At 40.1% G+C, this 27466-nt stretch overlaps 1 protein-coding gene across 1 annotated transcript in view; it reads left to right on the top strand.

Moving 5' to 3' along the window:
- The window catches only part of si:ch211-235m3.5 (BICD family-like cargo adapter 1), a 35654-nt gene extending 8861 nt beyond the window's left edge, over positions 1-26793 (top strand). The window contains exons 3-10 of the mRNA XM_036556128.1: positions 10164-10280; positions 12099-12245; positions 15192-15371; positions 18807-18956; positions 19614-19691; positions 20291-20400; positions 22901-23021; positions 24525-26793. Coding sequence (XP_036412021.1) covers positions 10164-10280; positions 12099-12245; positions 15192-15371; positions 18807-18956; positions 19614-19691; positions 20291-20400; positions 22901-23021; positions 24525-24728 — 1107 coding nt within the window. The 3' untranslated portion in view covers positions 24729-26793. The remainder of the gene's footprint in view (positions 1-10163; positions 10281-12098; positions 12246-15191; positions 15372-18806; positions 18957-19613; positions 19692-20290; positions 20401-22900; positions 23022-24524) is intronic.
- The last annotated feature ends 673 nt before the right edge of the window (positions 26794-27466 follow it).

Below are 27466 nucleotides of genomic sequence, written 5' to 3'. Positions count from 1 at the left end.
GTCAGAGAATGATAGCTAAACCAGCAAAGCATGTGACCAGGACAGGAAAACAACAACTAAATACTGAATAGGTGGAGCTCGCTTTGATAAAAGCAAAGCTGCAGGCCAGCAACAGCAACAACAATCTGAGAATCAGCACAGTTAATGTCACTGTTCACTGTAAAAAATGATACCTTGGCAAGTGAAACAATCTTAAATCTAACCAACATGTCTAATATTACTCACTATGAGATTGCTGTAAGAGTATTATATGATTATTGAGCCTATTTCTAGACATTGTAGGTGTTTCAAGTAAGGTTGTCTTGTAAAATTGTCATTCCTTCACCAGATCATTTTGATTGTTTTAAACAGTTGTGCTTAAAAGTAAAATTATCAATTTCACTGTGATATGATTACTTTAAACAAGTAATCTGTGTAGAAATAACCTCTAAAGTAATCTACCTAATCTTAGAAGATTCTCACAATCTTTAAATGAAAATGAGGCACCAGTAATATTTTTTATTAATAATAATAATAAGTTCAGTTTATCAAACAGAAGAACGCTTTAGAAAAAGATCAGAAAATAACAAAATACATAATCAACAATAAATAAACCAACACAGCACACACAAACACACAACTCTACATTTCCAACAGCTGGCCAGGGGGGATTACAATGACCACAGTATAGAGTCACTTAACTAGCCTGGAAAGAGTCCTTAGCTGCAATTCTCACACCGCAACTGTGGTGCGTCACACAGGCAGCCAGCCTAGGAAGGCTTGAAGGCTGAAAATGTCCTTAGCCACCAAGGAGGACGATTTTTCTGGAGCCGAACACCACCAGTCCCAGCGGCGTCACCCAAGCAGCTGGCCCAGGAAGCCACGTAGCTGTGATGTAGCGTTGCTTAGGCAGCCGGTCTGAGAGGCCTGCTAGCCGTGGCTTAAGGATGCTCATGCAGCTGAACACTACTGGTCCAGGCAGCCCCACAGCTGCAGTGCAGCGTCATCCAAGCAGCTGGTCCAGGCAGCCACATATCTGCAATGTAGTGTTGATTAGGTCCCCGGTCCAGGCATCCTTGTAGCTGTGATGTAGCGTTACCAAAAAGGCCAGCCTAAGAACCCTCTGAGCCACAGGTGGAAAATCTCTCTCAGCTGCTATAATGGTGGAATGATGGCAAACCCCTCAGCCAGCAGGGAAACATCAAAACATGCAAACAAACAATACAACATTTTTTTTTTATTTTACTTACAGCGGAACGAACACACGTGCGCGCGCACACACACACACACACACACCATGATGATGTTAATGAGCACTTTAAACATTTTGAAAAAGGTTAAAGGGGAAATTTTGTAAACAGAGTCGTTCAGAGTGGTTTATTGTGAAACGCTCTGTTCTAGAGAAACTTTCCAAGTCAGAACTGTTCACAGTGGTGGTGATAGGAACCTTTTCATTGTTGATAAACCTCATAAATACTAAATACCGTGATGCATATCATGTATTGTGAAAATATCTTGATATATTGTGATATATTTTTGCCACATTGCCCACTTCTAGGTGTGTTAGAGCTGAGAACATACAGGTCAGGATTGTGAGTCACTGATCTAATAGAAACCTAACCTTCTCAACTCAGACACACAGTTGCGTTCCTCTCACTTTCAGGCTCTAATCTAATCTCCCGAGCGCCTTCTGAAGGTCAGACGTTGCACAACTCTTCAGAACACAGTGTTAGCATTCAGAACGAGCAGAAACTCCTTGCTCAAGCCGGTGAGGACTTCTTATCTCTTTTATTATGCGTGTGCAAAATAGGTACGTGATGATATACATGACAAACGCCAAGGCCTTGCTTTCCGCTTTGGCAGCAGCCTTGCATTGTTGCGCTCTTGTCCTGGTATAATATCTAACTCAGCACACACCCTCTAACTCCCCCCCTGTCCGGCCCAGCAGACAGCAGCGGCTGACCAGCACTTTCCAGAAATCAAAGTTCAGGGAGGAAAAAGAAAGAAAAACACGTGTTTACAAGAACTATCGGCACATCTCCACTCTCAAAGAGGAGGAAGTGGCTCATTCTGCTGCTGCTTTTCCACCATGGATGACTCGCTGCTTCTGAGCGGGGTTAAGGAAGGGTTGGATACCACCGTAGAGATAACTGACTTGTGCTGGGCCGCCAATGTGCCTTTGCCAGATGTGGTGAACGGCGGTTCCTCTGTTTCTAAGCGAGCTGTGCCAGCAACGGTGAGTTAGGAAGCTCCTTTGTATTTATGAGAGTGTTGGTGTGCATGTGCATGGGCTCACTGAGGCTTGGCAGCGGTCAGCAAACTGCTTATCTGGGGCAGCAGCGTGAGGGAGGGTGAGGGTATGAAGCGAGAGAGCGTGGGAGAAGCCCCCGCAAATGAACCGCGGCCGTGCCAGGAAAGCCGTGCCGGCCTGTACCAGCAAGCACGAGCCTCTGGAGGATCTGAGCGTGCTTACATTGGCCTCTTGTCCCGAACGAGGCTGTTTGCACCGTTATGTTCAGGCTGTTTGGATTCCATGGGAAGGGAAATGAATGATGTTGTTGTCAGCCTGTGTTATGTGAGGCCAGTAGCAGGTCAAGGTTAACTGAACAGGACCTATTTACAGGTCCGTTAATGAAAACTATTACTATAACAAAAACTACTCTGTCAGTAAAAATGGTACAGCACAGGTATATTTTGTTCATCAAGATACAAACAAAGTAAAAGTACCATTAAATATATTCACAGTCCAAAGAAAACCATGTATCTCCATTTTTGTCGATTTTTATTTTTGTAAGGGGCAACAGGTGTTTGAAAAACTGAAAAACGACAAAAATGGAGATAAGAGGTTTTCTTCTGACAACAGCGAGATATATATATATATATATATATATATATATATATATATATATATACACACGTTATATATATATATATGTTGTCAGAAGAAAACCTTGTATCTTAGTTTTTGTTGTTTTTCAGTTGTTGACCTAATTTGAAAACACCTTTTGTTCTTTACATTGTGTGTAAATTTCATGATGAATGGAGCAAAAGAAATGACTCAAAATTACTTGGAAAAAAATTCTGGTTCCATTGACTTACATTAAAAGTAAAGTATGTTTTTCCCTTCTCCCATTTTGGAGATTTTCTTCCGACAACAGCAAGAAACCATGTATCTCCATTTTTGGCAATTTTCTGTATCATTTCTTTCAACCTCTTTAAATTAACTTACATTGAAAGGGTAAGAGTGTTTTTGCCCTCTTCTGTAAAGTTACTATTTTGGAGATACTTGTTTTTCTTTGAACAGCGATGATATACAACAATGTTAATATGATCCAATTTTGTAGCTTAAATGAGGTTTAAAGGTACACTACATTCACTTTCTCAGGGGAAATGTGCTTATAACCGGCAGTTTCAAATGCCTGGAGACGAGACAGGCTGTGTGGGAGTCAAGAAAACTTAAAGAATGAAATACAGTACAGTAATGTTCCCTTATTAAAGATACTAAAGATGTACCCTTGAGGGTATCACCCTAGTGATCAGTTTAGTGTCAGAGAGTCTAGAAGTGAAAAATGTACAAGTTAACTTAATAAAAAATAAAATCAACATAAAACGTAAAAATTATGTTGATTGCAACAAGAGCAACACATAAATACTATTACAGAAAATATATATATTTTGTGTTTTCAGTGTATGAAGCATGGTCTAGAAATGGATTCCTTTTGTGTCACACCTGTAAAACCCTAGAGATAGTGCTGTCTTTGAACAACCTAGCTGAGTGTATTCTACTGTTATGGTAATTTAGCATTGCAAGACTAATAAAACTAGTAATCACCATAATACTAAATCAAAACTAAACAAAACAAAAATGAAGCAAATTTTAGCTTAAATTAGACCAGAGTAGTTTTCAATACCATCTTTGTGATTTAATGCACCACACTGACAGTAAAACCTTGAACAGTTTTTGACGAACACATGACTCCCACCCCCCCGGACCGTCCTTTTTTTACCGTCTTTTTCACCGCTGCGCGTGGTGGTGCTCCTCCCATCATTCTGCCACATTCATAGTCATTGTAAACATGTATTGAATCCTTCTGTTTAATTATGTTTTAATGCCAAAGTAATTCCAATTATGTTTTAGTTTCAAAACAATCCCAAAGCTTTTTGTCACATAGGTCACGACTAGTGTTGTAGTACTCAAGTCTCGAGACCAGTGGTCTCAGTCTTGACCTCATTCGGACTCTATGTTGTCTCAGTCTCGAGGTGAGGTCGACTCGGAATGTTGTCGAGACCAGCCGAGTGCGATGCCTCCGTCTGAGGTAACTGGAAGCTGAATTATTATCGAATATCAACAAAACCAGAATAAACAGAATAAAACAGACTTTTCTCTGCATGAATGACCAAAAAGTGACTTAAGCAATCAGATCGTCTTTTTCTGACTCAACCTTGATTTGGTCTTGACTTGGGCTCGATGTGTCCCGGTCTTGGTCTTGACTTGGACTTGAATCTAGAGGTCTTGACTACAATTCTACTTGTGACTGAAGAAGCTAAATCAAACATTTGCTCATACAGGAGGCCTGTATGTAAATGGGTTTTTACCGAATTTGATAGCCTGGAATAACTGTAATGTTTAGCCCACTGTTTTGCCAACTGCTAAATGTTCTCAAAGGCTCACCCAGCTAGCTAACCATGTAGATTAATATTGCTTATCAGCTCTATCAACTCAGCAGGGCTAAATTGGTTAGTGATGTTCAGCAGGAATGCAGTAGTTTGTGAGACATGTTTCCTAGTCTGGCTGGCGTTACAGACATACAGTTAGGAAGGACAGGATGGGTTCTTCATGTCAGATGGGTGGCATTAGTTCATTTTGCTAGTTTAATGTGTGACTTTTCACATTTTTATGGTATGAGTGCTGAGAACTATTCCCACGTTGGTGACGGCCATGGAAAAAATAGAGCTCCTCAATTCAGAAGTTCCAATTGAACCCCTGATTAAAATATTAATGCACTCCTGAAACTGAAACTAACCTGAAACAGTAAACAAACAAAGAGAGCTGTAGGGTTTTGCCTGATATGCATTACTAGAAACGTTTGTTCTCTCTAGGTCTAAATTGACTCACATCCAAGCTAAACACACATCCATGCTAAACTCCACCAATCTCAGGTTATTGAAGAACAAAAACATGCAGGTTTTTAATAATGTAGTAAGAAGGTGGTGCTTTTACAATGACAAACTCTTAATAGCTCTCATTTCCTCACCACACTTGAAATAACCTTAAAGGAAGTTTACTGACCAGGAATAAAGGGCAGTAATAGTTTTTCAAGGGAGTTTAAGCCTGGAAGTGAAGACTGAAGTAATTGCACAAATCACTTGCCTTAAATCAAACTGAGGACAGAAACTTGGCGAAACTGTTAGTCACAGTGAATTATTCACTACTGTGCTGTTACTGAGTCAGTAAGTGGACAAATGTTGCATGAAGAGGCCACTGCATGTGGTCAGACTATCTCTGTGTTAAATTTTGTCCAGTGGGCCATAAAGTGCAGTGAAAAAGTGCTTAGCCTGAGTCACTGTGTGAACCTTCAGTTTCCTTTTATAATAATATAGCACGAAAGCTTAAAATGACTGCTTGGTGACAGACTTTTGTGTACTTGTGGATTTTAAGCAAGTACCTAAGCTGCTTCTGCGTTGGTGGAGATTAAAGCACACCAGGAGGTCTCCAGACATTCATTCTGCTGCACTGCTGGTCATTTGTACTGTTTCCATTTAATGGAGGATCAGGAACATTGCTTGATGCTTTTAGCAAAATAGCAACAGAGATATCTGTGTGAAACTCATCCAGTGTGCCTGTAATAAAACTGTAGCCATTGATGAATTTGTTTAAATGAAATATTTCTCTAAATAATATCTAGGGCCTGGACTGATATGAACATTTTATGGTCAATACTAGGTAGGGATGGGGGGGGCGGTGGATGCTTAGATGCATCGCGATGCAGACGTGGACGATTCTGAATCGATTCTCAAATGTCAAAAATCGATTTTCTAAATATTTAATTTATAATGTAATGTTGACGGAATACAGAAGGCAGAACTTGGAAGTGCGGGAGGTGCAGCACCCGGACAGTCTGTGGCGGCACATAACAAAAACACAACTGGATGAGCGAGAAATCCGACCAGCACCCTCTGCATTAAAAGCCAGGTTAGGTCAGGAGTTACAACCCAAATATTAAGAAGAGACATTTTGTCCTTTCAGCAAAGATCAAACCACCTTGGGAGCCATAAGATTTTATGTCCAGTATGTGATAATGTCCTAGTATAGGCTAAAAAATATAAACGAAAACGCAGACTTGGCTACTTTGCTCTGCTTTAAGTATTAGCTATAGCTGCTTTCCTCCCATCTCCAGCAACTTTTCCTCAAAAGTAGAAGAGTTGCTTGTAGAATGTCTCTCAACGTTCAACTGTTTTACGAGGCTGAAGTCGCTTCTCATTTTCCAGCTTCTTGTTTGTATTTTCCCGTTCCACCTTAAATTCTGACTGACGAGCCAGAATCTAAATGCAGCACCATTTAAGGTGGAACGGGAGAATTCGAAAGAGAAGCTGACTTCAGCTTCGCTACTTTTTAGTGTGTCAGTCTCTCATTGTAGGTTTAACGTTCCAGGAAACCGACTGCGCTGCTTATAAATGCGAATAAGTCCATTCGTCTTCAAATGTTCATCTTAAATCTCTCTTTGCCTTTGCGTATCTAGGCCAGGCGAGACTGCGTTGCTGTGTGACCTGCAGTCTGTACGCCAGTTCTCAGAACCAGGGCTTTTGCACTATGTTGCACACTTTGGAGCTGAGATTCAGCGTCCAGTCTCAAAGATATTTTACTGACACAGCGACCCACAACCCCCCCAACAACGAGACCAAAACCGAAGTTACAAAATCAAAAAAATATAAAAGAAGACAGGTTTGACGGCTGTAACGTGCTGCGTGGATATCCACAGCCACAGGATCTTATTTTACCGTAACTGAGCATTTTATCACAGATGAGTGGCAGCAGCATCTCATGTTCTCCAAACAAGGTCAGTGAATGAGAGCGAGAGCCTTCCAGTTCATTTGCCACATCACTTCCATTTGTTTTATTAGTAAAAGATATTGGAAGTAAATTTATTGATCATTTCAGTAACACTTTGCTTTGAAAATAAGTCGTCACACAGTGAGAAAATAGAAATCCTGTATAGAAAAAAAGATTGATAATCGTCTTATAATCGCATCGCAGCCACTGAATCATAATCGAATCGAATCGTGAGGTGCCTAGAGATTCCCACCACTATTACTAGGGATGTGCACAGATAATCAATAATCGGTTAACCAAGCGCTTCATCACAGTAAGACAGGGGAAGCATACAGGCTAGCAATTGAGCAATAACAGGATGATAAAATGTCACAGTTTTGCTCATATTTGTGAGTTTATATCTTACACTTTGTTGCAGCAAAACACAAGTGCTTTAACCTAGGCTTGATGTTAAGGCAGTGATAGCGTGTCCCGCGGCAACTTTGTGGCTAACTAGGCTAATGTTAGCTCGGCCCAGAAACACTGAAAATATATGCATCTGGCAAAGGAGCATGATACCACATCATCCACTGAAGAGAGAAGGTCTTGTGTAGAAAATGACGAGTCCTTATCAGCATCCAGTGTTATACAAATTAGCTGTAGCTGTAGTGTTAGCGTTAGCTCATTAGCTCATCTGAAGCAGCAGCCTCCTTTACTCATCCAACATGAAACCCCCTCGATTACCTTCAGCTATTTCAATAATATAACGTGATTTCACATTTTAGCCACCTAACACTGCTGTCATCTACAAACTAAGCTTACAGCCCTACGCTAAGTTCTTATTTTGTTTTTTGTTTTATTCGTTTTTTGAGGTTTTCTCTTTTTTTGCTTACCTGCAGTTTAACTGGATATTCGTTCAACTCTTACAGATATTCAGATATCAAAATGAGTGATATCGGCAGGTATAATCATTTATTTTTTTAGGTTTATGCTCCAGTAGCATTAGCTTTAGTTATAGACAGCTTTATATGATTGTCACTTTCCAGTACCTTGTTTCTATTTATATATTTATATTTTTTCAACAGTTATATTAACAAAAAATGACCAAAAAATAATTAGTATTGATACTGATAAAAAAATAGCTCATCAACATCAGCCAGTATTATCAGCCAGCTCTAATAATATCGCTTACACCTTTGAGGGCTTAAATAAGGAGCGGAGCTCTGGCACCTTATATGAGCTCTCGTACTGTAATATGATGGAAATGTAAATAGATTCTAATACATACGTTTTTCGTGCTGTAGCAGCTCTGTTTCATGTGAATGGATTTTTATTAAATTTGATGGCCAAATTGTTATGCCAGCTGGCTGTTGGTAAATTTAGACCAAAATCTTTTCAAAACTATCGTAAAACAGTTTCTCAGGCATAAGGCTTTCTGTGAGGGGGCTTTTAGAGGTGGATGTCTAGGTCCTGTCACCACCATTGTAAACACTTCTGACTAAGTGTCTTTTGAACGGAGCATTTCACACAAAACTACTCTGAATTCCTTTTTTTTTTTACATCTTAGCCATTTAATTAAGTGGAAATTGTGAAAATTTGATGGGATTTCCCTTTAAAACACACCCTTATCCTATTATAATTGTGACACAGCTAAATCAGATAGAGGCACAGATTTAATTCTTACAGTATGGAACCCATCCCCCCACCCCACGCCACACGCTTGGTCATCTTTTCTCCTCTTACCTCCCTGGGGGGCCGTCATGGCTGGGGGTCTCAGCCCCACACTGTGCTTACTCTAACACCATATTGAATGGGCTCAGGAGAGCAACTAACCTCGTTCAACAGTGCTTGGGCGACTGTCCATCACAAAACTGACCCACCACCCTCTGCCCCAACCACACAACCCCCCCCAAAATGCTGTGCATAATCAGCGCTGTGTCACTGCCAAGACCAAGATGCCACGCTCCATCTGTTGGGCCTGCCTTTGATCCTCCACCGAGCGTGTGTGATGGGACCTGACGTGAGGTCCCACAATCTGCTGAATCAGGCCGGCCGCCGCAGACCTTTCGCCCGGCCGCCGGACTCCCAATCAGCCGCTTTTGTTTTGGTGTTGACAAGCGCGCATAACTCCCTTTCACTGCTCAGTCACATTCCTTACAGTGGAAAATGCTTCTCCAAAACAAAAATCTGTTTTTCCTAAGAAACGAGGGGCTTCACAGTCCGTCAGGCTCTGTGTGCTTTCACAGATGCATCAGTCTGAAGGTGATGATCCACCACATGCAGTGATTTTAGAACCTTTTAATAAATTATAATCAATTTTAATAATGTTTTTAAGGTATACCCTCATTTTTGTCATTCTCTGTCATTTTTAATGTAAAAAAAAAGTTGTACAATGTATTTAGTGACGTATTCCACTATAGTTCCTCCAGTCATACTACTGTATTTAATCACACACACACATTTTCTAAGCCGCTTATCCTTCTGGGTTCGGGGGGTGGGGGGGTGCTGGAGCCTATCCCAGTGGTCTTTGGGCGGAAGGCAGGAAACATCCTGGACAGGCTGCCAGTCCATGACAGGGCTGTATTTAATCTATCATAATCTATCATAAAATAATCCACTTACTTATGGTGAAATTTGAGATTTCATGATGCACTGAATTGTTTCCCAAAGAATTGTAATCATATCAAATGGTTGTGAGGCCAGAAATACACACCTTTAGCACCAACTGTTAGCACTGATCTTGATTCCAGTTTCCGGTCCAGGATTTTGTAATCACTGGTTGGGATAACACTAGGCAGCCAATCAGTTAATAACCAGTGATTATAAAAAAAAAAACAGGATCAAGATCCAGATGTGAAGACCTCCAGTAAACTGCTACAATAAAAGAAGCTTTAATAAAAGTTTTACAGTTTAGGGCACCGGGGAGGAGGATTTGGGACCATTTTGCAGGCTATCCCTGCTATAGCAGTGCTAAAAGCAACATTAAATGTGGATTACGGGCCAATCTTACTGACTTAGACCTTATTTCTAGATCTCAGGTCATATTTTATTAGCACTAATTTCCAAAAAATAAGTGTGGTGTTCACCCGGAGACTTCCATCATGAATTCTGGACCTGATCTAACTACTGTCTTCTGTCTTCTTGTCCTGTGTAGGCTATGGAGGTGGAGCGGACGGTCACGGCTGAGCTCCAGAGCCTGAAACAGGAGCTGAGAGAACGAGGCCATCCCAGACCGCAAGACGAGGAGCTGCTCAGTGCTCTCAGAGAACAGGTGAGGAACTTTATATCTTTATACCTGTAAGCACTAAAGTTGCTTTCAAGTGCAAATCGAGTAGTTGTTTTCTCAGAGGAGGAACTCGTCCACTTGACCTGTTCACTTTCACGCAGTTCACGTCGAATGTAAACAAAAATCATGACGTTGCTGAACACTGGTTGTTTATCAGTTGGCATCTCTAGATTGGCTTATTTTATGGGTATTTTTGTAAACACTTTTAGCAGAAATTAAATTTAAGTAAAAATTTATATATATAGAAAACAACGTAAGTGTAGCACAAAATGTGTTACCCCAGGCACATGAAGGACGCTGGAGGCAGGGTTGAGGGTTGCAGCACTCATTATACCCTTAATTCCACTCCAAACACAAATAAAATCAACTCAAAACCAACAATGAGCACTTTTCAGTGGTTTCCTAGCTGGACTTTTCAGTATTTTTCTTCCAAAATAAGCTGTTTTCGGGGCCCAGGGGACGGGCGCAGGTTACAATAAGTAAAAATTACTCTACCATTACAATTAAACTCTACCAGTACATAAACTTATGTACAGTATTATTTGATTATTTACCATTGTTGGACTGGTCATATCTTTCCTCTACCATGATGAAAAAAGAGTTAGTATTGCAAATTGAAAAATTTAATGTACCCGACTTCATTATACAGTAAGGGTGGGCAATGTTGTAAAAATATCACTCCATAATACTTGTAATTTGTCATAATATTTTTTTCAGAGGTTTGTGAACAGAGTTGTTTGAAACTATTACATAAAAACCATCATTTTTAAATGGTAAAAAGTAAATGAATAAATCAAGATGATGTCAAAATGGGCTGCCATCCAATCGGCTACTTGCTATGTAGTTTATGAAGTTGTTCACGCTAGTTGACTCTCTGTAATTGTTCTAGATTGTTTAAGATCCAAGCAGTCCGGTGTTCTGCACACTTAAAAACATGCTTAAATAGTTCTTTGCATGGTGAAAAGTGCTGTATATGAAAATGGTTCTATTTAGCACCAAAAAGGGTTCTTCTGTTGACACAAGCTTGAAATGGGTGAAAGCACCCTTTTTGGTGCTATATGGAAGCATATCCAATACCATTTAAGCATGCAAAAGGGTTCTTGGACTGTTTATGGTTCTGTATAGAACCATTTTCATTACTAAAGAACACTTGAAGAACAATCTTTTTTAAGAAAGTAGAAGACCACACCAGTCATATGTTCATAAAAGAGCATCATAAAGTAATTTATCATGATAACTATAACCACCAGGCAGCAGACAGTACAGAGCGCAGCTATAGCATCACAACAGAGCTCAGATAAACAACTAACTCGAGCTCATTTTACACCCTAGTGTTACAGATTTAATGGAATAAAACTTTGTGTTATTTACTGAATTCATCATGTTTGGTATCAGCTAACGAGCTCTTCACAAACTTTCTGTTTCCCAGCTCAGATTGAGGTGAAATGCAGTTCAACTAGGCTAGTAACATTAGCTAATGTGGAAACAGATGATTAACATTCTCTGTTTCCCTTTAAGACTGTAGATTAGCTGCCCTTCTTGGCGACTATAGATTTGTGGTCTAGGTTTAATATAGTACAGTAATAGAGGGATGCTGAGGGGCTTCATATGTTTTCTGAGTAATGGCTTACAAATATGAGTATCTTCCGGAAATGCCCATCCCTACTGGTAACGCGAGAGAGGGTGGGTTTAGTTAATGACTTCTTAGGCCAGAACACCACATGCTCCAAAGGGAGATAATGTTTTATGCGTCAAAACAGTAGTTTGGTGGCAGTTGCTACAGTGACTGTGATATGTATGCAGGTTGCACGGCTAACGCAGCGGGAGCAGGCTCTGTCTCAGCGCCTGGAGACGGTGTGTGAGGAGAACACGGAGCTGAAAGACAGTGTGTCCTCACTGCACACACGCCTCACCCTGCAGGAGCAGCAGAGTCAAACACAGACCCAGCAGGTACCATCCTCGGAACAAACAGCGTTTCTGAACATTAAAGTCATCCCACTTACGGACCCCAACCATCCCTATCCCTGTCTCCTTGAATGAAGGAATGAAAAGGAATGCACATTCCATTAATCAGTAAATTTAACACAACAGAACAATCATTAACTATATACACTGATCAGGCATAACATCATGACCACCTCCTTGTTTCTATGCTCATTGTCCATTTCATCAGCTCCACTTACTATATAGGTGCACTTTGTAGTTCTACTATTACAGACTGTAGTCCATCTGTTTCTCTGCATACTTTGTTAGCCCCCTTTCAGTAGTCAGGACCACCATGGACCCTCACAGAGCAGGTACTATTTGGCTGGTGGATCATTCTCAGCACTGCAGTAACACTGACGTGGTGGTGTGTTAGTGTGTGTTGTGCTGGTCTGAGTGGATCAGACACAGCAGTGTTGCTGGAGTTTTTAAACACTGTGTCCACTCACTGTCCACTCTATTAGACACTCCTACCTTGTCGGTCCACCTTGTAGATGTAAGGTCAGAGACGATAGCTCATCTGCTGCTGCACAGTTTGTGTTGGTCATCCTCTAGTCCTTCATCAGTGGTCACAGGACGCTGCCCACAGGATACTGTTGGCTGGATATTTTTGGTTGGTGGACTATTCTCAGTCCAGCAGTGACACTGAGGTGTTTAAAAACTCCAGCAGCAGTTCTGTGTCTGATCCACTCAGACCAGTGCAACACACACTAACACACCACCACCACATCAGTGATCCACCACCTAAATAGTACCTGCTCTGTGAGGGTCCACTGGGGTCCTGACCACTGAAGAACAGGGTAAAAGGGGGGCTAACAAAGTATGCAGAGAAACAGATGGACTACAGTCTGTAATTGTAGAACTACAAAGTGCACCTATATAGTAAGTGAGCTGAAAAAAGGACAATGAGCGTAGAAACAAGGAGGTGGTCATAATGTTGTGCCTGATCGGTGTACAACAAGAATAAACATACTATATAAAAGTGACCAAATATTACAGATATGTATTTTTTTATTTCACAGAAGTCATTAGGTCTTTAGAGTAAATAGCACAAAAATACATATCTGCAAGTCTTTGTAGTTCTGTTTGTTTTTTTTTTTAAATTGGCTCACGGGCTTGGAGTTTCGAGTTTCTTATTGCATTGAATGAATGACATGAATAGAGTTTTCCGCTCTGCTCTGCACTCTGAGACCTGAAGTGCAGGATTCCATGTGGTGCTGAGTTTCTGTGTGTTGTGTTGTGTTTGGAATCTGGTGCTTCAAGATTTCTGCTCTTTAGAGACTCACAGTGATGTTCAACATGACCACTGTGCTTTCAGTTTAAGAATACAGTTAAAGAGACAGTTCGGCAAAATTAAAATCTAATTTTTGCGTGTCCGAAGTTTGCTTCTTAAGGTTTAGAACTGCAGCTACAAGGCTAATGTAGCTAACAAAGAATGAAAGCTAATGTAAGAGTAGTTAACATGGTGCTAACTCCAGGTCCTAATCATCATATGGTGGCCTCATACTGTGTGAAGTTGTTCAGTAATTTCTAATAGTCTTGATTATGTGGTCTCTGACACTGTATGACTCACTGTTGCCTATAAACATGGACTAAATAATGGGCAAAATGTACATTATGGTATTCAGGTTAGTCAGGTGTGATATCTGCCACTGTTTTTAGCTCTGCAGTGTAGTTTCATGTTCATAGATGACAGTATGTCAAGTCTTGTAACTTCTGTCCAAAATGAAAGAAGAAGATTATAGATAAAAATGTGTCTTAGTTTATTGACTACATTTAGTTTGAGGGGAAAGTTGTGTACGTTTTAAATGAACTGTTCCTGTAAAGGGTCCGTATCATAGAAAACTGAGTTTTCCCCACTTTTTTAAATAAAAAAAGTTTGATGCAGTGTGTAAACAAAACATTCATTCACCAGTCCTTGCAGTCCATATATGGACATTAAGCTTCATAAACATTGTTTTAAATTCACTGTTTTTGTGATGTCACAAAAACCAAGCATTTATATACACCGATCAGGCATAACATTATGACCACCTCCTTGTTTCTACGCTCATTGTCCATTTTATCAGCTCCACTTACTATATAGGTGCACTTGTACAGCAAGAGATGAGCTATTGTCTCTGGCTTTACATCTACAAGGTGGACCAACAACGCAGGTGCATCTAATAGAGTGGACAGTGAGTGGACACAGTGTTTAAAAACTCCAGCAACACTGCTGTGTGTGATCCACTCGCACCAGCGCAACACACCACCACCACATCAGTGTTACTGCAGTGCTGAGAATGATCCACCACCCAAATAGTACCTGCTCTGTGAGGGTCCATAGGGGGTCCTGACCACTGAAGAACAGGGTAAAAGGGGGCTAACAAAGTATGCAGAAAAACAGATGGACTACAGTCTGTAATTGTAGAACTACAAAGTGCACCTACATAGTAAGTGGAGCTGATAAAATGGACAATAAGTGTAGAAACAAGGAGGTGGTCATAATGTTGTGCCTGATCGGTGTATATCCATCTGTTCATCCTACAGCAGTTTAGCTCCACCCATTGACGCTGAAGTTGTAAGGAGGGTTTCACCTTTGACTGCTTTTTGAATGAGGTACGATATAAGGCCGTCGATCAGAACAGAGTTCATTTAAATATTTCAGTCTTAAAAATAAAAAAGTTGTAAAAATAAACATAATAAGTGGATCTCAAGGATCAAAAATAAAATACATGAAAAATGCAGAGTACTGGCCCTTTAAACAGTTTTCTGCCACGTTCATTTAAACTCATGTTTAGATGTTTAAAAGTAGAAATAACAACTAAAAGTAGTTGTCCAAAGTAAATAGTTACTAAACACACAACACACTGCTTCTCTCTTAATTTTAAATAATATGTTAAATAACGTGTTTTCTCTTACACGTTTGTGTAGCTGACGGAGGCATGGCGGGAGGTGGAGGCCGCACAGGGCAGAGTGCAGGAGCTCCAGGCTCAGCTGGAGGAGATGCAGGAGGAGGCGTCCCTACAGCGTAGCGGCCACGGGGACGCATCCCTCCTGTCCGAAATGGAGCACAGTCTAGACGCCATGGGCTGGAGCCAAGACAAGGAGCAGGTGACTGACCCAAATTACACCACCTCTCTCCTTCAGTAACCTGAGAATGCCAGGCTGGGAGAACCTGATTTGAGATGAAGCCCAGATATCTTACTTACAGTCTGTTTATTGGGTCTATTTCTGGCTGTGTTGATTAACTTTGCCTTGAGGATAATAGACTGCGAAAAGATTGCGTATATTCTACAGTGTGGTGTTTATAAATTTTGGATAAATCAGCTCTGTACTAACCCTTAGGGTATATTTATCATTAACACTCAGCTTCAAGTTCTTCAAAGTGTCTTTTCTGCAGGTGACAAACCACGACTGTTAGAGCTTAGGTTAGGTTCATAAATGCCTTTACGATAATGCTCATTTCTGCTAGCCCTTCCATGGGATTTCTAATGGTGTTAGCACCAAAGTCAGTGGATATTAACAGAACATTTCTCACTCGGACACTTTTATTATGTAGTCTTACTGAAATATGAAATAAGTTTCATCCAGTTCACTTGGGATCATACATTGGAATTCCACCGATTTTTCTAAATATCTGCCAAATTAAATGGTTAAGATTGAGTCAGAATTTAGGATTATTTACAGTGGTGGTGATAGGAACCAGACGGTCAAAACATTTACAAATCCTTATACACATAAAGGTTATGAATATGCTATCTGATGCCAGTGTTTACGATAATTTTTGAGAATGTTTTGGCATAAAACTGGTTTTTAAAAGTTCTATTCATGGTGGAGGGATATGTGCAGGGTGTAATAAGGCAAAATAGGCAGTTCTTCAAAGTGTCTTCCATGCAGGTTTTGCCTTAATAACAGTGGCGAGCCATGACTGTTAGAGCTAGGGTTTCAGTTAGTTTCATAAACTAAAACTAATTTCTGCTAGCCACCTATGGGATTTCTCATGGTATGTTAGCACTAAAGTCAATATCAATTCGCATGAATATTTTTTACCATTCTACATTAAGCACAAGCATTTGAAACCTATAAAATTACATTTCATATGTTTTTGTATTTTTTAATGTATTTTTTATGTATTTGAATCTTGTAACAGACATTTTCATATATCTGAGCTTGTATGTATATTTTACAGTGACTCTTTCAGTAAAGAGTCCTGCATAGAGCTGCCGTCACTGTTTTACATTCCTAACAACTAACCCAAACCTGATTAGACTACTGCTCATATTCACAGTCAGTGACGTGTCTAAAACTTCCAGAAGGCCTTTTTCCCGCATGAAATTTGTCCCAAAGCATGATTGGTTGATTCTGTTTCCAACCGAACCTTAACAATAAAATAAGAGTTTTACTACAATACTTATAGAGTTTAAATACAACAAACACTTAAAAGCACATATTAAAACTCTTTCGACCCAAAGGTGAAAAAAGGTTGAGTGCTCACCTTTATTCCCAAAATAGGGCTTTTAGCAGCCGTTCTTGCAGTTTTGCAGAGACAAATAGTACGATCTAAACAGCACTATGTTAAGTTATTGCAAAACAAGAAAGAAAGCATGCTCGTTTGTATTTAAAACAGCAAAAAGCAAAACTTCTGACAGGCAGTGTAGCTGTAGACTCCTAATCTGACCCTGCAGATGAACATTTCATCAACTGCTGGAACATCTGTAGGACCTAGACTTCAAGGGCAGTGATTTGAACTCCTTCGCTGGAGAGTATTTCATATCTGCGGTCATTTTTGGACAAATAGTTTGAGGGTGCGAGGTGATGTCATGCTTAGTCTGGAGAACAGTTCTGTTTACAGAGGCAACAAGGAAACGTTGCTCTCAGTTTATGGGAATAAATAGAAACTTCCATAATCAGCAGCTCAGTCATCTCACCTTATTATTTGTTTAGTGGCCTTTTCTTTACATGAGCACTTCCTTTTCCTAGGAGCCTTCCTGTGACACGTGAGTGTGTTATTGTTGAGATTATTTAGATAGAGCTTTCACCTGATGGGTTTTGATTAATGCTTAACTGCAGCAGGGAGCACTTAAGCTTTAGACTGGAAAAATAAGGTCCTTCCTGAACATTTGAGTCACGAGGGACTTTTGTAATGATCTGTTTAGCAACTCGTGCCGACCTCAGACTGTATGCAGCTGTGAGTCATCAGCAACTATGTATAGTGTTGTGGCTTTTACCACAGAAAATGTCTTCTGAACTTGACAGGCAACAACGTGAGAACATTGTCAGTAAGCAGGTTGTTTGAGAAAAGGAATTAAATTTAATAACAGTGAATTAGAGCAGCTGTTAATTATCTAAAATAATAATAAACCACATACTTCCACTCACTGGCCACTTTATGAGCTCCACCTACCTTATAGGTCCACTATAGATACTACAGATACAGTTACAGAATGTAGCTCGTGTGTTGCTATACAGTTTATCAGCTCATTCATCTTTGGTCAGTTTGCTGTCCAGATATTATTTGGTTAGTGGACCATTCTCAGCTGGTTAATAAAAGTCACTTGGACACTTTCATTATGGAATAAGTTTCATCCAGTTCACTTGGGCTTATAGCATACACTTTAAGGGGAATTCCACCGATTTTTCAAAATTTTTAAGATGTGCTCAGTCAGAATCATCAGAATTCAGAATTGTTCACAGTGGTGGTGATAGGAACTAGACGGTCAAAACCGTTTACAAACACTGTTACACATAATGGTTATGAATATGCTGCCTGACGCAAGACAATGTTTATGATCATTTTGAGAATGTTTTGGCATAAAACAGGTTTTATTCAGGGTGGAGGGATGCATGCAGGGTGAAATAATCCCCAAAGAAAGCTTATTTTTTCAGATTTACCACTGTTTTATCACCATCAGTATTACTCATAAAAAAACTCAAAAGATCCCTTCCTATTAATTAAAATTGTAAACAAGGGTCATTCAGAGTGGTTTGGTGTGAAACGCTCCCCTCTAGAGAAACTTAGTCAGAATTGTTCACAGTGGTGGTGATAGGAACCAGACGTCCACCTCTAAAAGCTCCCTCACAGAAAGTTACCACATGAAGTGGTTATGAATAATAATGAGACGTTGTTTTATGATAATTTTGAGAAGATTTCAGCCTAAAACACATCACATCATTTTAACAGTTCATTCATGGTGGAGATATACATGCAGGGTGTTGGGAGGCAAATTAGTCCCGAAGGTAGATTTTTTTTAGATATACCACTGTTTTCACATCATCAGCATTTCATATAAAACTCAGAAGACTCGTGTAGGTTCACTGGTGGTTTTGGATAGTAAATAAAATGTCTATATTTGTGTTGTAGTCATGGCGACCCCTGGTTCCTATCACCACCACTGTGAAGACATCTGAACCATTTCACACCAAACCACTCTGATTGACTGTTAGAATCTCTGAACAATGCAGAAATGTAGAAAAATGGGTGGAATTTCCCTTTAAATTAGAAGGACATTACAAATATTTAATGCACATGTCTGTTCTTGTCTGTAGGTCACACAGGAGGTGACCTCTATCCTGGACATGCTGCTTCCCGTGGCCCACGGCTCAGAGGCTCTCCGCGATGAAGACGGCGAGCTGCAAAGCATGCTGGGACAACTGAAAAGTGTGGCGGAAAGGATAGCACATGGTCAGACACTACAGGTAAGCCTTGTGGCCAAACATGCAGCGTTACCCGAACAATGCCTGACCCCGTTTCCCTGCTGCCCTTTTCACTGTCTGAAACCTGATTCCCCGGCTGCAGTGCTTTCACTGGGCCATCCTTTCACATGGCGGCTGGACTCTTAACAGGGATTTGCAAGATCGGCCACAGTTATGTCCATAAGTTAATTCATTGCTGTTGTAATTGCACTAAAAACAAGAAAGACATCAGTACAGTGCTGTGAACTCACAGACCACCCTTCGTTTTGTTTAGTTTGCAGTCAAAACAACCATTAAGTTCTGACCCAGCCGGTTACCATGCTCATCTCCCAGGTCATATTAAAGTGGGACGTCTGTAAAACCTGTTATTTGTCTGTAAATTTTAACGTGGGTAAAAAGTAGGACATGCGTCAGTGCACTTTGTTCCTGAAAACATGGCCTGGGAGCAGCGGGTTGGAAAACTAGCTCGAGAGAGAGAGAGAGAGAGAGAGAGAGAGAGGGAGCCAGAGGGAGCAAATAGAAAGCCATTTATATCTCAGTTACTTGATCCCAAGCCTGAGCACATAAGACCCCTCCCTGTGGCCCCCTAACAAAGGGGCCACCTCACATCGCCCTCAGCCCAGTGATACCGAGTGTGTATTTGTCTCGCTGTGTCTGCAGGAGCTGAAGCAGCCCATTGTGGAAGGAGGGAGTGTCCAGTGTGAGAAAACGGCCTTGTTACAGGAGCTGCGTGATCAGGTGACAATGGCTCGTGTGTTAGAGCTTTCGGGGACGATGGCTGACGGCTTCTGACCGAGGCTTTGTGTTATAAACACCCAGGGATGAGCTGGGAACAGCCGATTCAAGACAAAGATTACGGCTGAAAATGGATAGCGGCACAATCGTTACACACGTCCTCTATTGCTGTACAAAATCATGATATTTTGTTTTTTTTTCATTTTGGATAAGATGGGGGAAAATTTCTGGGTTTTAATCTAATAACCCAACAATTTGGAACACTAAAGAACATGAGAAGAACACTAAAGAACATGATGTACAGCTCACTTTAAACAGAATCATAATTTTGTGATTTACATGTGTTATAGTGCTAGTTGTGTAATGAAAAATGAGTTTTGTTACTTTAGTAACACAATGAGAGCTTAAAAGTAGCAGGGGTTTGGGGTGTGTGGGGGGTGGTGGATCTTCCTGAACCACAACACAAGACTGTGGTTGTTTATATCATGGTTTCGGTCTCGGTTTCAGAAACGTTACACCCCTAATTATTAATATTATTATTATTATTATTATTATTACTAACAATACCAGTTGTTCCTCCTCTCCATCTCTCTCGCTCTCAGAACGCCCGGCTTCTAGAAGAGAATGCTGAACTCAGACTCAAAGCAGACAGCAGGCTGGATGAAGAGATCGTCCAGCGGGCTATAAAGGACAGAGACGACGCTATTGCTAAGTACGTAAGGGAGCCCATGCGACCATGATTAAATGTGTATTAAGGGACACTTAACACTTTTTCCAGGATCTTCACAGTGAAATTAAATTTTGTAAAACAGACTGTGATTTTTGATGAAGTGAGATATGATTGTCAGAATATTGTCATAGTAACTCATATCAGTGCTACAAGTAGGACTGCAACAGTTCTTTCTATAATCATGTGACTAATTGATCTAATTGACTGATAGAGCCATTATCTTTGGAAGTTCCATCTGTGAGACCACAGTCTTTACAGGAAAATCTGTCCACTCTCTAACAACATCCCTGGGCAGTTATTTCCAGGCCTACAAAATCAGGCTCCTCTTCTTGAGTGAAGAGAGGCCTTTAAACTCAAAAACGAAAGCCACACATTTCAAGAGCATATTTGAAATTATTGATAAAAATCTGACAATGAATGCCTACATTGATCAGGCATAACATTATGACCACCTCCTTGTTTCTACGCTCATTGTCCATTTTATCAGCTCCACTTACTATATAGGTGCACTTTGTTCTGCTCTGTGTGGTTCCATGGGGGGTCCTGACCACTGAAGAACAGGGTAAAAGGGGGCTAACAAAGTAAGCAGAGAAACAGATGGACTACAGTCTGTAATTGTAGAACTACAAAGTGCACCTATATAGTAAGTATAGTGGAGCTGATGAAATGGACAATGAGCGTAGAAACAAGGAGGTGGTCATAATGTTGTGCCTGATCGGTGTGTGTTTATACAGAGTCATATCATTTGATTAATGCAGAAACATAAACAACCAATATTTACCATAATATCAATACAAAACAAGTCCCTCTGCAATGAGCTTTAATAAACTAAAACCGTCTCACCAGTTCTCAGAATGACCATTCCATGCTCTAATGCCTTTTCATGCCTGTATGAGATGACGCAGTTCATCAGTAATCCAGACTCTCAGCAGATACCAGATCACTGTCGCAAAGTTCCTCAAAGCCACATGAAGTTGGTCCTTGGCTCAGAGAACCAAAATGTCCAGTTTAAATACCAAGAGAGATAATCGGGATTTGGAATAAGTCTGGAGATACACCCAGACCAAATCCCGCACAACCAAAACCCTTCTGGAAAAGAAAATAAAAACCTGTATAAAACATATAAATGAGATATTACCATCCATCCCTTTCTCTACATCAGGATGAAGCTATCATTACATAAAAAGCTTCACAAAACACAAACACATTACTCATATTAAGACAAAGAACATACAATTCCCTAACAAGGGTTTAAAAGAACGTGTTTCTGGAGCCCTTACTTGCCAAACATACTTAAGTTTGTACTCATACTTAAGTCTTCTTCTTGTCCCCTTAAACAGAAAACTAGGGGTTGACACTCTAGCAGCTGGGAAAGGAATTTCCCCAGTGACAGTCACTGTATACTGTCACAAACTCATATAACATACAAAAAAATGTATTTTCCACATTGTTCTGGGTGCGTACGTATATCTCCACAACAACAGGGCTTAATCACACTTAGCCCTTTAGCAGAAATACCGTAACACAGCTTGTTAAGCTTTGTGAGCTAATTTTTCCACCCGTTCCAAAACCAATTTTAAGTTCTTATCAACTTGGCCTCATTGTTTTCCCATGGGGGGTGGGGGGGAATCCCCAGCGCCATCTTAAGGCCCGTTCCGTTACTGTATCAGCACAAGCTTATTTTCTGATCCCTTAGAGGACCAAGGCACCATGTAAACAAAAGTGTTAACATCAGCAGCAGAATTTGCCCAGAAATCATTGCGACTTGATGCATTTTCCTATCCAAATTTGGAAAAATGGCACAGCTGTTATAATTATAGCTATAATATTTGATGTACTGTGTGCAGAATAGGCTTTAGGTGGCAAACTATTCCATCTGTTCTACATGACTGCTGATACACCTTCATCACTTTACTCTGCTAAAATGCTAGTTAGCAAGCTAAAGGCAACACAGCTAGCAACTACAAAAATATCGCCCCCTACACTTCCTGTAGTGTATTACAGTCTGTCAGAATGGCTGTGTGGATCATATGAACATTATAGGGCACTTTTTAAATGAAACAGTAGAAGCCATATCGCCCCCTTCACTTCCTGTAGTGTATTACAGTCTGTCAGAGTGACTGTGTGGATCATATGAACATTATAGGACGCTTTTTAAATGAAACAATAGAAGCCATATCGCCCCCTACACTTCCTGTAATGTATTACAGTCTGTCAGAATGACTGTGTGGATCATATGAACATTATAGGGCGCTTTTTAAATGAAACAATAGAAGCCATATCGCCCCCAGCACTTCCTGTAGTGTATTACAGTTTGTCAGAATGACTGTATTGATGATATAAACATCAGAGCTTTTGTTTTTAAATGTATGATGCGCTGACCTCTTTCCATAACTGACATTGTCAATCACTTTTCCTGCAGCATATGATGAAAGATGGGGAACTTTGTGAATGATAGTGGTTTTAATTCTCTTCACTGAAGGAAAACAGCAGTGGAGGCAGAACTCCTGCGCAGTAAGAACGACATAATATGCCTGAACAACCAGCTGCTGGAGGCCATCCAGCGCAAACTGGAGCTGTCTCAGGAACTGGAAGCCTGGCAGGTAGGTAAAGCGGGGTGTGGGGGGGGCACTCTCGGGGGACCCTGATCAGTCACTTTCACATTTGCTCACTAACTGATGATCAAAACTTCAGGTCAGGGTCGATTTCCACGCTGCTACTTCATGCTTCCTGTAGGATGATGAACTAACCACAAGTCTCTCCAACATTAACCCCTTTAGACCTACATTGATGGGGAATTCCACCCATTTTTTCAAATTTGTTCACAGTTGAGTGGCTGAGATGTAAACAAACTCAACTTGTAGTTAATTTTAGAGACTCAGATTTCCTTACAGTGGTTATAGGAACCAGGGGTCGCCATGACTACAACACAGATATAGCCATTTTATTTACTATCCAAAACCACCAGTGAACCTACACGAGGCTTCTGAGTTTATATGGAATGTGGATGATGGTAAAATAGTGGAAAATCTGACATAATAAGTTTTCTTTGGGGACTATTGTGCCTCACAACACCCTGCATGTATCCCTCCACCATGAATGGATTTTAAAAATATGTTTTAAGCCAAAACTTTAGCGCAAAACTATCATGAAACAGTATCTCAGACATCAGGAAGCTTTTCACGTAATAACGTTCATTGTGGCTGAATAGCAGTACTCTGTTCTCTGCTGTCGCCCCCTGCTGGCCACATTACAAAGATTGATAAACACACTACAGCAGGCTTGGGTTATATGGCAAAAAGTCTTATCATGATATATTTTAACATATCATACAATACTGGTCATTCTTGATAATAATTCTATACTTTAAATACATTATTAGTTTAAGTCTGAATAGGATTAGTCTATATCTGGTATAGTCTTATGTGTTATCTCTGTGGAGAAAACAAATGGCTTATTCTGGTTGCACTTTTGCAGATTTTTGCCCTAAACTGTCCTGCTGGATTGTGACTTCTTCACCCTGCCCATTGTTGTGAAGGTGCCTAGCATACCAAAATACCATTTGTTCAGAATTCAAGCCTTTGCAGCTGATACCAGAATGAAGAGAACAACATGATCATTTTATTGGAAAATATTTAATTTAGATGATTTGACAGGTCAACAGTGCATGAAAGCAGTTGACTTAAAGAAAAACAATACTGTTAACATTTGTATCCATTTGGGATGCACTGATATGGGAATTGTGTGCCGATATCCATCATAAATTGGACTAAATCTCCTTGGATTAGCATAACAGAAGAATATAACATTTATTTCTGAAGGGTTATAAGTGCAGTAAAATGAATAAAATGCAGATATTTTACTGCAGTAACCCAGCGTCACCTAAACATTGTGCTCTTCCAGCGTACAGTAAACACATAATCAAACATCGTTTCGAAATATCTGTCAAATTTGGTAATATGATATCATTCCGATGCCATCAGGTGTCCCTAGTATCCACTAGATAGTCCTGCACTTGTACTGTGTACAAACATAGAAGTACACAATGGTAAAACCACAGTAAATGTCTTCACATTTTTATGAATGTGGTGTTGCTTTTCCTGCAGGACGACATCCAGATAATCATCAACCAGCAGCTGAAGAGCCAGCACCAGACGGAGCAGCAGTCAGACCGGAAGCGGTCCGGAGCAGGCCGCCTCTCTTTCCTACGCAAACCCAGGAGGCCCTCGGCCTCGCCGTCCTGCACGCCAGAGATCAGCCCAGCGCCCAACCAGTCTCCCTGGAAAGACTGGCTCAAACTGAGCAAATAAACCCACCGGTGTTATCACCGGGAATGGACACGCGTCTGCCGTCCAGCCGACTGTAATGGACGGAGAGGTATCCGGCATCCACTGCTGACCACGTCTCTGATGCCCAAAGGTTTGGGCGCTCAAGCAGAGATAAAGGAAAGTCGTAGAGAAGGCCGCTGTGTTTCTAAGGCCCGGAAACACTAGTGCCATATAAAGCCTTCATGGACACATTCAGATAAAGTGCACAGTTATCTAGAACCGCCAAACCTGAGACGGACTACCACGTCCTGATTCCAACCAAGAGCACTTAGATCAAATATCCTTAATGCTATTTATTCCAGTGTTCACTGCTGACTTGTTGAAACACAAGGGAAAAAAACCTGTGGTAGAGCTTCTAGATATTAGTAGCTAGAACAGTTGCCTTCCTGCAGAGGGAGGAATCAGGAAAGCAGCACATGAGGACATGAGAACGTAAGAGGTTTGGCTACATCAATTGACTGTTTGCAGAATTCTGAGAAAGTCCTGCCTTCCCTTAGTTACCGTCGCTACGTCAGACTTTCAGTAGCGTCCACTTGTGCTTACAAACTAAGAAGTTCTGCAGTAAAACATGAGAAGCTCACAGAGAACATTTGGAAATTTTTCATGCAGAAATAAACTGGCTTTAAAAGATCTTCAGTACAGACAAATGTGTCAGAAAAAATATGAATGTAGGCCAGTTAAACAAACAAAATTGTGGAAAGCACATTTACATTAATCAAAGCAGGGATGTTGTTTAGTCACTGAATGTTCTCCTGTCTAATAAGGAGGAGGTTTTAGTGACGGAAGGTGCCCCTTCAGATGAGCTAATGCTAAAGCTAACACTGGAACCTCGCCGTCTTTTACATGTTTCAGCAAACTTTGATGAAACAATTCAAAGAATGAGTGCATTAAAATTTTTACAGAGAATGGTGTTTTAGGGCCACTGTTAAAAAATTTTAAATGGAAGACTTTGAGAATATTTTGAGACAAGAAAAGTCGTACGGTAGGATATTTCGAGAACAAAGTCGTAATATTTTGAGAACAAAGTCGTAACACTTCAAGAAAAAAGTCATAGAATTACGTCATTAAAGGTGGATATTACCAGGAAAATTCACAATATTGTGGCCAAAGGGTTTGCAAAAGGAAGGTAGCAACTTCCTCATCTTAAAATAAGGGACATTGAGGAGTTTGAAGAGTTATACTTTCATATCGATTTCACCCATAAAATACTCAGTCTCCTCAGTTATTAGTATAAGAAACGGCTGAAACAGCTGTGCAAGAAACTGTGTTCATTTAGAGTAAAGAACCAGATGGACTCGGAGGAAACTGTCGGTTTTGTTGAAGGAGAACTCAGGCAGTGGCCATATATACGGCTGCTGGTAGTTAGCTTTGTAGATGGCCGTGCCATTCGAAGAGGGCATGTAGTTTCACAGGAGACAATGAGAATGATAATCAAAATGATCGATCCTGAAGGGGAGGAACTCCAGAGCACTCGCATCTTCGTCGTCGCCACTATAGCACCCGGGGCCCCAAAGTGTTATGGCAGCCGCCCCTACAATTAGCATACTTTATCCGCAAAACATTGAGTTTATTCTTGTAACTTTACGACTTTACGAAATATTACGACTTTATTCTCAAAATGTCATACCGCGTGACTTTTTATCTCGAAATATTACGACTTTATTCTCGAAATATTATGATTTTATTCTCAAAATGTCATACCCTGTGACTTTTTATCTTGAAATATTACTTTATTCTCAAAATGTCATACCGTGTGACTTTTTATCTCGAAATATTACAACTTTATTCTCAAAATGTCATATCGTGTGACTTTTATCTTGAAATATTACGACTCATTCTCAAAATATCATACCATGACTTTTTATCTCGAAATATTACGACTTTATTCTCAAAATGTCATATCGTGTGACTTTTATTTCGAAATATTACGACTTTATTCTCAAAATGTCATATCATGACTTTTTATCTCGAAATATTACGACTTTATTCTCTAAATGTCATATCGTGACTTTTATTTCGAAATATTACGACTTTATTCTCAAAATGTCATATTGTGACTTTTATCTTGAAATATTATGACTTTATTCTCAAAATGTCATACCGTGTGACTTTTTATCTCTAAATATTACGACTTTATTCTCTAAATGTCATACCGTGTGACTTTTTATCTCTAAATATTACGACATTATTCTCTAAATATCATATCGTGTGACTTTTATCTCTAAATATTACGACATTATTCTCTAAATGTCATATCGTGTGACTTTTTATCTCTAAATATTACGATGTGTTTCTCTAAACGTCATATCGTGTGACTTTTTATCTCTAAATATTACGACTTTATTCTCAAAGTCTATTATTTTTTAAATTTTTTTTACGGTGGCCCTAAACGCCGTTGTAAATGTGAGCTCTGTACAGTTCTGTGTAATTTAACAACATTATCAAGCTACCTGTCAGCAGCTAAGCAAAGAAAAGCTAACTAGCTAGCTAACTGATCTGAACGTTGTTCTGTAACATTATTTTTTGTTAGAGGTCATATTAAAATGATTTTTAATGAATACAGTAGCCCAGATAAAGTTTATCTAAGCTTACAGTCTGTTAAAAGTCATTGAGCTTGATTTTGGTCTTTAATCTTAAACTTTTTCAGCTTCGGGAATGAAATAAAAACTGCTCTGACCTCCAGATGACCAGGATAGAGAGAATCGGGCATTATACACTCC

The sequence above is a fragment of the Colossoma macropomum genome, unplaced genomic scaffold (genome assembly GCF_904425465.1).
Source record: "Colossoma macropomum unplaced genomic scaffold, Colossoma_macropomum, whole genome shotgun sequence".
In the NCBI taxonomy this organism is placed as follows: Eukaryota; Metazoa; Chordata; class Actinopteri; order Characiformes; family Serrasalmidae; genus Colossoma; species Colossoma macropomum.
The sequence above is the reverse complement of the archived record's forward strand: the minus strand, read 5'-3'. Positions and strand labels throughout refer to the sequence as shown.